Below are 15,882 nucleotides of genomic sequence, written 5' to 3'. Positions count from 1 at the left end.
AAATTCTTATCATGCCACATTAACGACCAAATGTCATTTTGTTCTCATTATTTGTTTCGAGTGCATTCCGCTTGCATTGGACTGTAATTTGGGTTTTGGAAAGGGAGGGAAGGCCAATGGCTTTTGATTCGAACGGATTGCTGACTGGTATGGAAAGTGAAAAGGTTTTTCATAGCTTAAGGGAGAGGAACCAGTAGTCGTAAGGGCTAACTTCGTCAATATGTAGCCGCTACATGGGATGTCATAAGACCTTCACTTTTTTTTTGAAATGTAAAATGGATATTGAACTACCTACAACTAAGGTTTGAAGGTGTCACTCATCACACAACTCATTAAAATAGTGCACCTAGTGAAATGTGTCTAAAAAATGACTTTTTGAACATGCGACCAAAGCTTAATTTGAAAATCTCTACTAATTGAATTTAAAATTATCATTTGTTGTTAATAGAATATTGTATAACTATATGAAATGTAACATATATGCAACTTAAATGGACCAAATAGTTATTATTAATCATAAATATTTGTTATATATAACTTTTATAAATAACAAAAAAAGACAAATACTTTAACACAAAAAAATTATTTGTTGTTACAAAAATAACACATTATTATATAAAATACAACATATATCCAACACAAAAGGACCATTAGTTGAACACTATTTTTTTTTTTACAATCTCACACATTTCATAAGAAAATACAAAGCATTTATTGGTAAGGGAGAGGAACCAGTAGTCGTGAGGGCTAACTTCGTCAATATGTAGCCGCTACATGGGATGTCATAAGACCTTCTTTTTTTTTTAAAATGTAAAATGGACATTGACCTACCTACAACTAAGGTTTTAAGGTGTGACTCATCACACAACTCGTTAAAATAGTGCACCTAGTGAAATGTGTCTAAAAAATGACTTTTTGAACATGCAACCAAAGCTTAATCTGAAAATCTCTACTAATGGAATTTAAAATTGTCATTTTTTGTTAATAGAATATTGTATAGCTATATGAAATGTAACATATATGTAACTTAAATGGACCAAATAGTTATTATTAATCATAAATATTTGTTATATATAACTTTTATAAATAACACAAAAAGACAAATACTTTAACACAAAAAAATTATTTGTTGTTACAAAAATAACACATTATTATATAAAATACAACATATATCCAACACAAAAGGACCATTAGTTGAACACTATTTTTTTTTTCACAATCTCACACATTTCATAAGAAAATACAAAGCATTTATTGGTATTCACCTTTTTATATTTGTGATGATACATATTATTGATATGGTTTACTTTATGCATAAAAATTGTTACCCCAATAGTTGTACACATATGAATAGTATGTGTACACTAAGATATCAATGTTTATTTAAGTAAGCATATTATGTTTTGAGCGACACACACATATTAGATAGCTATGATATTTTGTTTGAGACAAAAAGTTATTTATTTCACTCATTAATGAATTTAGTTATTTATTTTTTCTATAACATTTAGAAGTTTTCATGTGTTCAAGTATTGGCATATTTTTTATCAACATTTGGATTTTTTTGTATTTACAAATAGATCAACTAACTACAATATATAGTGAAAATGTGTTGGAAGATTGGACTCTATGTTCGTGATAGGGCGATCGACTATTGGACCCCACTCAACTATTGGGTCCTGTCCCCTATTCACCTTTTTATATTTGTGATGATATGGTTTACTTTATGCATAAACATTGCTACCCCAATAGTTGTACACATAAGAATAGTATGTGTACACTAAGATATTAATGTTTATTTAAGCAAGCATATTATGTTTTGAGTGACACACACATATTAGATAGCTATGATATTTTGTTTGAGACAAAAAGTTATTTATTTCACTCATTAATGAATTTATTTATTTATTTTTTCTATAACATTTATAAGTTTTCATGTGTTCAAGTATTGGCATATTTTTTATCAACATTTGGATTTTTTTGTATTTACAAATAGATCAACTAACTACAATATATAGTGAAAATGTGTTGGAAGATTGGACTCTATGTTCACGATAGGACGATTGACTATTGAACCCCGCTCAACTATTGCGTCCTATCCCCTATATGGCGTGTCATGGATACAACGTTTCGTAGTTTATTCACTGTGTCATGGATACGATTTCTTTATTTCATGCAATGGAAAAATCTACGAGAATGGCTGAAAGGAATCTGAACAAATCTCCCTCAACTGCAGCTAATGTCGAAGAAAAATATGGCCCCATCAAAGAAGAGGAGGTTCCTCCAAATCACAAGCACTCCGAATTTGACAAATTGCTTTTTTTGGAATGTGCAGCTTTATTGGCTTTTATAGCAGGATTGCTTTCAAGCCTCATAGTTGGGCCTCTGAAGAAACATTACATTTGGGGGTTAGAGTCATGGAAATGGTTTTTGATGGCTCTGCTTGTTTTCTCCGGAAGACTCGTTTCTGGCTGGATAATTTGTGTGGGGGTTTTCGTAATCGAGAGAAATTTCATTTTGAGAAAGAGGGTCCTCTACTTTGTCTATGGAGTGAGGAGTAGTGCGAAGAATTGCCACTGGTTCGACTTAGTTTTTCTCGCTTGGTATCTCATATTTGATCAAAAGGTAGTAGCCGTTCCACACTCTCATTTTTCATAATTGTTCTTCTCAATGGAGACACATTTTCATAATTGTTATTGTTGTTGGGGATAGGGTTTTTCTTCTTATTCATCTGCAAATTCCTCTTTATATTTGTGATCTCTTTTACATTCTAATATTTGGTAAATTTTTGCTATCAGTTGGAGCGAGCTACCGAGAACAAAAACCTGTTGGATTACATAAGGACATTTCTACTTTGTCTTCTGTGTGCCTCATTTCTATGGCTATTCAAGACACTATTGGTGAAGATTTTGGCTTTGAATTTTCATGTGAAAACATATTTTGACAGAATTCAGGAGTCCATATTCCATCAGTATGTGCTTGAAACTATATCTCCGTCCCCAATGATGGAAATCCATCAATCCTCTGCTCTAGCAGATAAAAATAATACGAACAATGTAGGACACGTAGAAATTCAAATAGATCCTCCTGATAATAGGAATAATGATAGGGAAGGGCACAAAGAGGAAGGGGGCACCAATGGGATAACCATTAAACAATTGCAGAAGCTGAATCAGAGGAATGTCTCTGCTTGGAAAATGAAGAGATGGATCCGAAATATCAGGCATTCGGGAATCGCTAACACAATTGGCAGGTCTTTGAATTACCATAAACATGATCCGAAGATTGATAGTGAACGTCAAGCAACAATTAAGGCAAAGAGGATATTTGAAAATGTTGCTAAGCGTGGAAAAGAGTATGCATCCACTGACTTGTTCTTTGAAGTAATACCTTTACCTCACATAAGCTTTGTCATACAATGAGGTGCCGTACTAAGCTTTGTTTTTGTTGTCCAAGAATAAGAAAGCTAACATTTAATAGTCCATAGATAATGCCAATTCTAGTTTTTGGTGGATCATGGACTGGAAATTGGTATCCCAGTTCCTAACCATACTGTAGTCTGACCATGTACCCATTCATGTGTTTGGTAACTAAACCATGAACTAATACCAAAACGGCTTTGCTAAGCATCATGTGCAGCAGTTTGTATTGTATGATCACTTTGGTGCTAATGTCATTGTTCTCAAACACCTAACTTTTACAAAAGCACCAAGGAAAAAGCATGAACCTACTAGCATAAATAGGACCAGAGAATATCAGGAAAATCCACAGCTCATGGTTCATTTACTTCTGGGAAAACGAATATGTTTCAGATTTTTTTTTTTCTTAGTTAAATTGAAGTCCCATCTTTTTCAGTTATATTGAGGAAGATGACCTGCTGAAGTTAATGAGGAAAACAGAAGTGAGCAAAGTCTTTCTCCAATTTACAGGAGCCTCAGATACAGGAAGGATCACTGAATCGTCTCTTGCAAACTTGGTGCTATGCTATTTCAAATCAGTTCCATATTGCTTTTAAATATCACTCCCAACATATAGCTAGATGTAGTTTGCTCGAAACGTTATGCTTATTTCATGTTCTTTTGACCTAATTTTGTTTTTTTATTCCAACGAAAGTAGCACAAAATAAGTTTTACTAGGCAATACTGATTATCTAGTTCTATTAGCTCTTTCTTGGGACATACTGACTAATGTATCTTTTTTTGTGGCAGATGAATGTTTTTGAAGAAAGGAAATTACTTTCCCGATCTCTTAATGACTCCAAAACTGCAATTAAATAGCTACACATGCTCATCAATGCAGTTGTGGTTATAATCATAGTAATGTTCTCTTTGGTACTTTTGGGCATTGCCAGCACCCATGCTATTGTTCTAATGTTAACTTCCCTTCTTCTTGTGTCTTTCATGTTCGGAAATACTTGCAAAACAATCTTTGAAGCCATTGTGTTTGTATTTATCACACATCCATTTGACGTGGGTGATCGGTGTATTGTTGATGGAGTTCAGGTAAAAGTCGCTCCTCACCTTTCACAAATGACTGAAATGAGTGAAGATTCACCTATGAACAAAAAAAGAAAAAGTAGAAAATGTAACAGATTGGTTTTTTAATACAACTGTACAATGAATTGATATTTGAATAGTACAGATAGTTGTGGAAGAAATGAACATCCTGACAACAATGTTTCTGTTGAGTGATAACGAGAAAGTATACTACCCCAACTCAATATTATCTACGAAACCAATCATTAACTATCATAGGAGTCCAGATATGGGAGAGAGTGTTGACTTCTTTGTGGATGCTACTATTAATGTGGAAAAAATTGCTGCACTTAAGGAGAGAATAAGCAGGTCCTTTTATTTGTGATTTTTTTAGCAATGGTATAATACGAGGCATAGTTGCACATAAATCTGCAAACACCCTTACATATGAAATACTTGATTGGGTTAATCACATAAAGTTTCTAGAAATTTATTCTTAAATCTCAGCAACAAGAGAATCATAAACAAACTCTTCTAGGTCCATTGATCCACTTTGGCCTAAAGGCCAGTAAGGTTAGGTTAGCTCATTTTATTTATGAAATAGGCATTTCCTTGATTTGTATGAATATTTAGGCACTGTGTTTGTTTATGCAGCTATATTGAAAGCAGGCATCATCATTGGCACCCAGACTATAATTTGTTTACTAGGGAGATTGAGAACACTAATAGGATGAGAATAGGCCTTTGCCTCAGACATACAATGAATTATCAAAACATAAGTGAGAGATCAAATAGAAGATCTGCATTGCTACTGAAAATGAAGGATATGCTTGAGGAACTTCAAATTGAATATCAAATTTTTCCTGAAGAAATGCCCATTAAGTTTGTTGGGTCTACTGTAAGATGAGATCCTCATTCATCTCTAATGAGTTGAGGTAAATAAAGAATAACAATTGTTATTGGAAGTGTTTATTTTTCTTTGTTTTGTTTAATGACTATTTCAATACTTATCTTGGAATCTGCATTGGTAATTATAATGAAAAATTCTTTTGGATTGTGTTTTGCAGGGAACAAAGCTCCATTGCTTTGTGCACAAGGTACATGTTTCTGGTTTTGCATGTTCTTTGCCAAAAAATAGAATTTCTGAGGTATGAAGTACAGGTAGAAATACATTTTATTTACTAGTATTATGGTTTCTTTGAATATAATATTTTTCAAAATTTGTATGGTATTGTAGTGAGCTAGTGAGAGTAAACTTTGCAAGAATTATCACTCAAATATTCAGCATTTTTGGCTTAAAAAACAAGGTGAGGCCTCTGTATGTTATGATTCTTGAATGGGCATGGATTGTCATGATAGCTTACAAAGTTTGCTAGGACAAGGGGTGCTATCATTCAGATATTCCTGCAGCCTTTAAGGGAGTTGATATGATCTATCTTTTTCTCTCCTGTAGTTTCCCTCTTGCAGATTATTTTGAAGATGCTGTTGCTATCAGAGGATTCTACGATTTTTATTCTAGTTGCAGGGAGTATATTCATTTTTTCATATTCAAAGTCTTCATTTACATTCCTAACCTTTTCATTATAATATTTTGATGAATTTGTTCTATCAATTTTGGCCAACTATATCCTTTTAAGGCCATTAAATTTACCTCAGCTTATCTTATTTATGAGATAAACATTTCCATAGATTGTTTTAATATTTAGATGTTTTGTTTGTTCATGTAGCCATATTAAAAGTAGGTCTCATCATTTACACCCAAAATATAATGTGTTTATTAGGAAGACTAAGAGCATTAATAGTGTGAGAAAAGGCCTTCACCTCAGATAGACAAGAAATTGTCAGAACATAGGTAAGAGTCAAATTGAAAAACTGTTGTGCAACTGAAAATGAAGGAAATATTTGAGGAACTTAAAATCAAATTTTAGCTTTTGCGTTAAGAAGTGCATGTTTAAGTTTGTTGAGCCTTCTACAGATAGGTATGCAATATCATTGAGTAGAGGTGATTAGCAAAAGACATTGGTTTTCTAGGTTCCGTATATTTTCATCTTTCTTTGGTACTCTCCACACTTTAGCAGAGGTGAATATTTTTTTTGGGGGGAATTTTTCCATTGTCGATTTGCATACTGTTTCTATGACTATTGTGGAATCTGCACTGAAATTTACAATGATGATTTTTTGGTTTGCAGGCAACAAAGTTATATTGCTTTTTACACGAAGTATGTGTTTTGTGGAATTTCCTTCTCTTGCCAGAACATATAATATCTAATATATGAAGTGCAGACAGAAACATACTCATTGTGGGATGTTGACATCTGTTTTAGCAAGATTGCATGAGTATTTTTAAATCTAATTTTTATTGCACATCTGTATCAAGTATTCTTCCTATGTTCTTACATAATATAATCTTGCAGTAGGATTTTCAATATTGTTTGTGGTAGAGTTTCATATTCAAAACTAAATTAGGTAATTATTCACATCATTAGAATACTGGGAAATATGACTCCTTAGAAAGAGCACAGCAATATCCTCCTCCTTTTTCACCTCTATGACTTGTGATCATACCCACATTTTCACATTTATTTCGGTGAACATTAGCATCTGTGACTTTTGTGTCTACTAGTTACTATAGCTTGGCCTCAGACTGCTACGTTTGAATTGGTTTTTCAGAAACCTTTGAGCAATAGTGTTGTTTTTTAAATCTATGCATGATTTTTTTACAATGCATTAAAGAAAAATGTTTCCATCATCTGTACAGCAGTGAGCAAGGCTTGCAACTTGCCAGTGTAGAAATAACATAAATTGTCAGTAAGGAAAACAGGACTTGATGAATTGTAGTTGTCTTGTAGTTTCCTTAACACCTTAATTATCCAATCAAATTATGGTCTCTTTTAATTTTGCATATTTATAAGCATTTGACAAATATAAGTGAGTTTTTGAGTTGTATGCTATAAAACTAAGCTAATGAGAATGAAATTTGTATAAATTGTCACTCAATCTTCAGCATTTTTATCTTTGAAAACAAGTTGAGCTCTCTGTATGCCACATTTCCATGCAACAGGAATGGGAGTGGATCTAATACTCTCTCCACAGAAGGTGGGAACTTTCTGAAAAGGTCCAATTTTTGCGGATATGTAGAAGGAATTGCATAGAGGCATGGTATGATGCAGATATTATAGCATCATATATTACATTTTTAAGGAGTGGATGTGTTCTCTGTTTCTCTAGCCTCTAATATTACAGCTATAGGATTGAGCATCCTTGCAGCATGGTCGGAACTATTAAGAAGCAGTAGCTCCTCAAGTGAGGGAGATTATTTTGATAGAAGACATGTTCCCTTCAACATAATTTCAGAGACATCTATGTCTTGTGTTTTTGTGTTGCAGCTTTACTGAAGGCAGCAATATATCCTCATTGAAGTCCTCGAGCCATAAGTCAGTAGTAATGACTGCATACACATACAATCTTGTACAAAACAAAGAAATCATGTTCATCCTTTAATAAATATAATGCCAACAGAAAAGGCATGGAGAAGTTCATGAAAGTCATGCAAGTGCATTAGTTTTCTTGTCAACATGTTATTACCACTTTGCATCTAATTTTCAGATTTGACTACAGTAGGGAGATAATTAAGTACTTGAAAAAAATAGGAGGTCCATTTGACATTATTGCAGGTCATATTGATCCAAATATGGATCAAGTATTGAACCAATTTTTGATACATCAAAATAGACCTATAACTCATTCCTTTGTAGTTTGGGCTACAACCTACCCATCTATACATTTAAAAGGAAGAGCATTCTTTTATCCACCCGATAGAATCAGTATACAACTTCAATGTCCTTCCATTTATGATCTCAAGCTGAAAGAACCTCTCTTTTTAAGAACTATAATTAATGTAGGATAGGTACTGACAACTTTTTGAAGAAAAATTGACTCGCTTTGAAGAGTTATGGTGGAACTGAAACCCAACAAGATTAGTTTCTAGTGTTTGAGAAGAAATCAAAGAAATCATTTCATTTGTAAGTGAATCCAAAGAAGAACATAGAAATCCATGCATTCGATTTTTGGACACAAAAACTTACGTAATCAAAATTCTGAAGAGCGTGTCTAATTAAATTTTCAAACTTTTAAAGTTCCAATATTTCAAGAACTACAATTTAATATGAAAGTCAAATTTAAATATGTTTTTAGAGCTTCTTTCAACACTACAGTTATTCGACGACAATGAGCTAGTGTTTAAAAAAAATTCATCTGGCATGTTTGCACTCTCGGTATGTTATGCTTTTAATTTCATTTTTGATAAAAAAAAATTAAATGAATGAACTTGCCATAACAATCTCTGTAAGTTCTAGAAGGGGTTCCACACTTAGACTCCACTAGAACAACGCAAATCTGATTACTTCACATCCATGGTGAATATAGTTTTTTCCTTGCTTTGGTAATGGATTTCAAAAACATTTTCTCCTTATTTGTATGGCTTATTTATTTTTATTTGCCAATGCATTTAGGGCAGCTTTGTTAGTATAAAATATTTCAACAAAAGAGAAGAGTAAGAATATTTGCACAAATATCCAGTACAATTGTCATATGCATTGAAATAACTAAAATTTTATTGAAGAGCAAATGAAAGAGTCTCAATAAACTTGATGAGACTACGGCCTAAGGGGCTACAGAACATAACATTTAACACATTTTCAAGTTCTTTTCCTGATGCAAGTTTTCTATTGTGATTCTTTGATATCACCTCTTTATAAAAGTAGGATAGCAACACTAGTAGTCCACTCATTTGGGTTATTGCTTTATGTGGCACCATTAAAAATTCTCTTGATGTTTGGAGCAAGAATTTAGCAAGTGGTCCTTCAATGTCTTGAGTAAATTTTCTTTAGCAGCTTTGCATCCCTCATCAGACCAAGGGTAGGTTAGGAAAGTATTTGAACTTGTCTTCATAGGATGAGATCTCCTACATGTTGTCAAAGTCTTGTGCATTAAAGTGATCAGTATATTGCTGCAATATACTCAATTCCATAATCAGTTTCCTTGAGGGTGTTGCTCAAGTGCAGCCACAAAAAGCTTTCAGTTTTCTTGCTTCACAAGGAACATAACTTTTGTCTAATTTTTTTCTATTAATGTGTTTGGTTTCCCCTCATTAAAGTTCATTTTCCTGGATTCCAAACTTAACAAAGAGATGTAATGTTCAGGTTTCATTTTTGGTAAGCCAGACTCCAATATTGAACTCCAACAACTTGGAAATATAACTTCAAGAGTAAATCACATAGTAAACCATACTTTCCCCCGTTATAGTTTTGCAGTGACAATGGAGTTATATGCTTCATATGTGGGTTTAAATGTGATAATATGCCAATTTTGTGATAGCATAGAATTAGAGTAGGCTTCTAGGTTTAGTATGTATGTTCCTTGAAAAATAAATATGTGGATTTTAAGAGCCTTTTTTTCCCTATTTTGTTATTTCCTATTTATAATTAATATATTACTAGGCTTATAGCTTATTTGGCTAAAAATAAATGACTTTCTCTAAAGTAGCATACGAAGCTTTTCTATCTAGATTTCTTTTCTTGCAAATCTTCAAGCTTTTAATAGAAAAGTAATAAGAATCCATCCTAATTGTTGCCCCCTTTAAATTATTTTGAGCCAATACTTATGTAGGTCTTCTTTATCTACTTTTATTATTCAAACCCATGATTCTTTCATTGGGATTGTGATCCCTCTATTCCCCTTTTTGTTTCAATACATTCATTCCTCATTGATACTTTATTGTATCCTTCAAAATTCAGAACATTAAATATATTATTTTCATGTTCTTTCATAGGAAAAATAATGTGTTTTCTCTTTGTGAAGGGCATTGACCTTAGTTTTTGCCTTTATAGGTAGCCTCTATAATTCCTACTTGTGATGCAATGTTGGTAGATGTAAAAGAATGTGATTCATATCATCTTGTGGCTGTAGTATGATGTTAAGGAATGTAAAAGTATTTTAGATCTTAGGTTTTGTGTTCCCATTTGCTTTGCAACAAAATTTGTGTTGTTTTGAGTATCAACTTATATACAAAGATAGTGTATCAATTTATATAAATGTTTTGCATTCCTACATTTAGTGAATTTGGTGATATGACTCTTCTTATCGCTTTGTCAATGTTAGGTGATGTTATGTTGGACATTTGTAAGTGTCCTGGAGGTTTGCATCATTTTTGTAGTATGTATGCTAATGTTCATTAACAATTCTATTTTTATGAGTTGAATTGAGTTGTTTAAATCCATTTGGTAAAATCCTAGATAGCTCCTAAAATTGGTAACCATGTGCAAACTTCAAATGCTTTTATATATTTTTCCTTCATTTTTTTATTTGGATAAAAACCAAAGACTATCTTGATTAATTCAAACCCCTTGATCATGATAGTGACCTCATAAATGCATCATTGTGGACTAATTCTGACATGAAATATAAATCCACATAGAGGAACCAAACATATTCTACCAAAAATAAATTCAAAATCTCTCAAAACATTATCTAAAGACACTTATCAATCTTTCATACCATGTACAATTTGGCTATGGAGGTAGCAACCCAAGATATAGAGGCACGATCAAAAGCGTTATAACAAGAGAGAACCAATATTAGAAGAAAAATTGTATTCTCCTCAAGAATGCAACTGGATGGAACCAATAGAATTAAGTTCACATGAGACCCCTTGGTTAAATAGGCCAAGGTGAGATATAGGAAAGTATAAGATTATGTAAACATCTTAGTATTATGCCTTTATACATAAAGTGATAACTTATTACCCACGTAATGTAGAAAAGTGCCAATATGATAAGTCCACCAAAGGTGAAAGTGACATTTAAGGTGGAAAAGTGAAAATGTAATAATACCACTGAAAGGGGAATATTCCTATGTAGACCTAAGTATGCTTAAGTAACATGTGTATTTAGGGCCTAGAAGAAGTACTAGGTACAACACTTAAAACACACCAATGAAGATGAAGAACGCAAGGTTTATTAAAGAAATTTCAAAGAATATAAGAAAAGAAGAAGGAGGAGGAAACATGAATGGTTGATGAAAATTTTAAAACTAAGATATGTGATTTTAAAAGGAAAAGATTAATAAGTTTCAAAATCACAACCCTAGAGTCTTTTTAAGGGAGATACAAAATAATGAAACAAAGAGAAAATAATATTATTAATGCTCACTTGTTGGATTGTGTGAAGTTCCTCTTTTAATGGCCAAAGAGAAAAGTAGATACAACTTGTTTATGGTAGAGACACATTATACATGTATGGAGGCAGTTGAACCTAGAGTTCAATGGATAACTCTTATGGGTTATGAAGTAGATCCATTTTTTGTAACATAACATGTGGATGCAATACTCGCTTTTGAGAAGGATCTCAGTGCTGAAAGATGGGGAACTTATCAAGAGAAATCTTAAAAGGTATGGGAGGAGCTGATAAGAAGTTCAAGGAAGAGGAAGGTGTAGAAAATAGTTGATAACATTGTAGAGAAATAAGGAATTTCTAAAGAGTAGATGGAAGAACATAGAAAGAAAAGTGAATCTATGTATTCTAAAGAAAAGGTTTTTACTCGTATGATGGTACAAGGTGAAGCTATTGTTGAGTTTGAAACTTTACACAAACCAGACTCACTTACTCTAGTGGTCTCATCAACAAATATTTCTCCTTCATTGTAGAGAGTAACAAGAAGTTTATCAAAGAGAACACCACATACAAAGGTTGTGAAGGGTGAGGTTTCTAAGGTAGATTTAATTGCTGAAAGAACTATGAGGCCTACAAGAACACCTAAACCTAAGGCTATGTTGGCAATTTGGCTAAGGATAGTTGATAGGGTTGTCATTAATGGAAACATAACACGAATTTACAGGTAACTAAGTAAGAAGACAAGTTTAGCTATAGGATACTTAGAAAGTTGTCTAAGTATAATAGTGGTAAAAAAAAACAATCATGCAGTTTTGTTTAGTGAGCTTCACATAAGGCATATGCAATTAGTTGATCTTAGAGGAAGGTAATATGGACATCATAGATGATGTGTGTAAGGCTGCTAAAGTTTAAGATAATTTTTGAATAAGTTTGTTAATCTCATATTGGTTTTGACAAGGCAGTAACAAAACACTTAGTCATTATTCAATAGAATTACACTCCAAGCCAAGTGATAAGAACAAGCTAAGAAATCAATGTGAACTGAGTGATCACGACATCCTAAGCATTAGTTGCTAGACAATACATGCCGAGTAATATACATAGTTAGTGCTGAGCAAATAGTTAGTGCCAAGTCACTCACAAGACAAGTAAACAGAGTATGCTAAGTCATTCAGAAGATAAGTTACAACATTGAATATACAGTGAATGTCGAACATCAAAGACTTCAATTGTTGAGTGAACAATTTTGGACATAATTGTTTGTAATGGCACAAACTTTTATGTAAACCATTTTTGGGCCAACTTAACGATTGTTTTACAATTCTAGAAGATGTATATAGATGTATATTATGAATCTCTATGTAGTGCATACAATGAATCAAATTGAGGGATGTTCTAAGCAGAAAAGTGGATCAACCTAAGCCATTGATTCTAACCTAACCCTAGCCAAAGTTTGTGTTTACTTAAGGAGACAAACCCTACATAGTTTGTATTGCATGAAGGAAGAGAAGGAAATGCAAGAGAGATGAATGCTAAAAATAGAGAGCATTCATGATGGCTATGGTGGTTGTGAAAATGTTATGAATTGCAGAATCAGTTAGAGAGAAAAAAGAAAAGTAAAGAGAGGATAGAGGAGACATATCTGATTAGAAGGATTGGATACACACTAGGAAAGAGAAATTCTAACATCTAGCAATAGAGTGTTAATCGAAGGATCGTTGTGCTAAATCATTCTAACAAGTGATGCAGAGCAAATCTCCTAACAAAGTAGTCTTAAGAAACTTGTGTAAAACTCTTAACCGAGTAGTTGTTTTATTTCAAGTTTAAGTCCTTTAATAAGGCACACTTTAGCAGGGTGTTTAAATCCTTTAACAGGGTGAGACCTAATAGTCTTTGTAAGCCTTTAATAATGGCAGACCTTTCATAGGGTAGATCATAGTTTATGGTCAAACTTCTTGTCACCTTAATTGGCTACACTTTATAGTTGCAATCGTGAAGATTTGTGGGTGTCATCCCCACCCCAGTTTTACATTCTTATTAGAGGTTTTTTGGGTAACAAACTTATTGTGTTATGTGTTATATGTTTCATGCTATGGATGAACATGTGTAGTTAGTTATTTCAGTTTACATGTTAAATTATGAGATGTATGTATGGTGAATGTTTTCTGGTTAAAGTTTTGAAGTCTCCCCCCCCACTAAGATTTTACTTTCCCATTGTTACTTCCAACAATTGGTATTAGAGCCTTGTTCTTTGGAAAGGAAAGCTTTACAACTTTGAGGAAAGATCTTGAAGATGGAAGTCTACAAGTTGGGAAAGACTATTGAGAACTAGAAGATTGAAAACTAGCTTGCCCTTCACCAACTCATGGAAGAAAGAGATGAACTGCAAAGTTTTTTGAGGAGAAGGAAATAGATATCCATTGAGCAAAATAACACTCTTTATCAAGAAAAAGACACTATTGAATTATTTGCAAATGGAAACTCAAGTGAGTATGATGTAGTTGTTTCAGATTTCATGGAAAAGAATGGTGCTCTAATTGAAGAGGTCAGAAATCTTAAGATAGAACAAGAAGTCCAATCAGTATTGCAATGTGAGGTGAATGAGCAAAAGAATAAATCTGAGGAGCAAAAAGTCATTATTGAATATTACAAAAGAACATTGACCAATAGATTGTAAGAGAAGACATCAAATGTGCAAAAGATTCCTAACATGAAAATGGATATAATGAATCAATTGATGATTGCCAATTATGAATTGGATGGAAAATATATTGAGATCACAACCCTAAAGTTACAAAATAAAAAACTAAGGAATGAACTGAGAAAAGAAAGGAATTTGCTAAAAGTTTCAACAAACCTAGTGAAGCCTTCAAATACTTTGAGAAACTGATGAGATCTCCTAGATCTAACAATGATATACCAAAAATGAGGAAGGAGAATCATCTCAAAGTGGTGAACAATGAAACAAAAAATGTAAGAACTACAAACCCACTTGTCATAATTATGGAAAGTTAGGTCATACAAAAAATGTTTGTAGGAGCAATAATGCAAATCAGAACCCTAAGTAGAAATTCAAGGGTTATTGTCATAAGAATAACAACAAAGGACATCAAAAACATGAATGAAGAACCAAGACCTTAAGCATGCAAATATTTGAAGGAAATTGTCAGAATTGCCAGAAGTATGGACATAAAGCATATGAATGCAGATCTAATGCCAAGGGGACATCTAACAAGCAGACAAAGGTACAAAAAAAGTGGAAAATCCTACAATTGGAATTACAATACAAAGTACACTTGTCACTATTGTCAAGAATATGGACACATTATTGAGAATTGCATTAGAACACATTTCAAAGGCAACTGCAACATATGGTTGAGTGAGACTACATGTTTTAGCTGTTTGAAGATTGGTCATATCAATAGAAATTGTCCAACTAGATCACCAACACCAAGTAATGGAAACAATATAGGCAAGGAAAAGGTCAATGTTGAGAAGGTCAAGGTGTAGATGAATAAGACATGGAAGAAGGAAGATTTCAGCACATCAAGTTCATATGAGGTCACTTCATCCAATGGGTTAGGTGATCACGTCACCTCCAACTAGGCAATCAAAAGGTATGTGTGGGACTGATATTTCAATAATATATTTTACATTAGTTTTGAGAATCTAAGTTTTGAAAAAATTATATATGCATGAATTAAGATGCAATGTATTGGTTAGAACCTGGAAGAAATTTATAGTTTTGTTAGTTCTCATGTTGTTGTCGAGCACAAAAGCTTTCACAATTACTACTAAGCATGAATGTAATTTCAGTTGTTGCCAGTAATGAAGGTATGGTAGTATTGCTTGAGATTTCTATGTAGATTGAGTAAAGTGAAAATCATGTGTATGCTGAGTGAGTTGGAAACCCTATGTTGAGCAAGCTTACAACTATGTAAGTGTTAAGAATTTATTGCAGAATTTTAAGAGTTATATAATTATTTCTTGACTCATTTGAATTCACCAATGTTTGAAGAGAGAACGAAGGAAAATTGCAATACGAGATTCTTGTATTTCTGAACTGAATTCAACTGCAACTCAATATATTCATAAGATTGGAAAGGTATTTTACTGGTGCCGAGTTTTGTTGTTTGAATTTTTGTGAACCCTAAGTCTCAAATATGGTAGCTAGCACTACTACAAGTGTTAGGAAGGAAGCAAAGGAATTTTTTAATTTGAAATTAATTAGTAATGAT

The 15,882-nt window shown here is 32.9% G+C and overlaps 2 protein-coding genes across 2 annotated transcripts; both read left to right on the top strand.

Annotated features, from left to right (window-relative positions):
* The first annotated feature begins 2,196 nt into the window (after positions 1-2,196).
* LOC149528056 (mechanosensitive ion channel protein 6-like) lies at positions 2,197-4,277 on the top strand. Its single transcript, XM_089807986.1, has 4 exons — positions 2,197-2,625; positions 2,799-3,355; positions 3,856-3,976; positions 4,209-4,277. Exons 1-4 carry the CDS (start codon positions 2,197-2,199, stop codon positions 4,275-4,277), a joined length of 1,176 nt encoding a protein of 391 aa, XP_089664112.1.
* A 42-nt stretch (positions 4,278-4,319) lies between these two features.
* LOC149528055 (mechanosensitive ion channel protein 10-like) lies at positions 4,320-5,906 on the top strand. The gene is made up of 5 exons (XM_089807985.1): positions 4,320-4,502; positions 4,642-4,844; positions 5,130-5,373; positions 5,543-5,623; positions 5,835-5,906. Exons 1-5 carry the CDS (start codon positions 4,320-4,322, stop codon positions 5,904-5,906), a joined length of 783 nt encoding a protein of 260 aa, XP_089664111.1.
* Positions 5,907-15,882: the final 9,976 nt, after the last annotated feature.

The sequence above is a fragment of the Cupressus sempervirens genome, chromosome 11, assembly GCF_028749045.1.
Source record: "Cupressus sempervirens isolate cs-2001-9-10 chromosome 11, ASM2874904v1, whole genome shotgun sequence".
Taxonomy (NCBI): Eukaryota; Viridiplantae; Streptophyta; class Pinopsida; order Cupressales; family Cupressaceae; genus Cupressus; species Cupressus sempervirens.
The sequence above is the reverse complement of the archived record's forward strand: the minus strand, read 5'-3'. Positions and strand labels throughout refer to the sequence as shown.

Bases quoted from the DNA above. Each gene is read 5' to 3' on its own strand.
- LOC149528055 (XM_089807985.1), top strand. From the start codon at position 4,320: ATGTTCTCTTTGGTACTTTTGGGCATTGCCAGCACCCATGCTATTGTT. The intron at 5,374-5,542 runs GTAAGATGAGAT...TGTGTTTTGCAG, and splicing joins TTAAGTTTGTTGGGTCTACT to GGAACAAAGCTCCATTGCTT. The intron at 5,624-5,834 runs GTATGAAGTACA...TTGTCATGATAG, and splicing joins CAAAAAATAGAATTTCTGAG to CTTACAAAGTTTGCTAGGAC.
- LOC149528056 (XM_089807986.1), top strand. From the start codon at position 2,197: ATGGCTGAAAGGAATCTGAACAAATCTCCCTCAACTGCAGCTAATGTC. The intron at 3,356-3,855 runs GTATGCATCCAC...CATCTTTTTCAG, and splicing joins GTTGCTAAGCGTGGAAAAGA to TTATATTGAGGAAGATGACC. The intron at 3,977-4,208 runs GTGCTATGCTAT...TTTTTGTGGCAG, and splicing joins AATCGTCTCTTGCAAACTTG to ATGAATGTTTTTGAAGAAAG.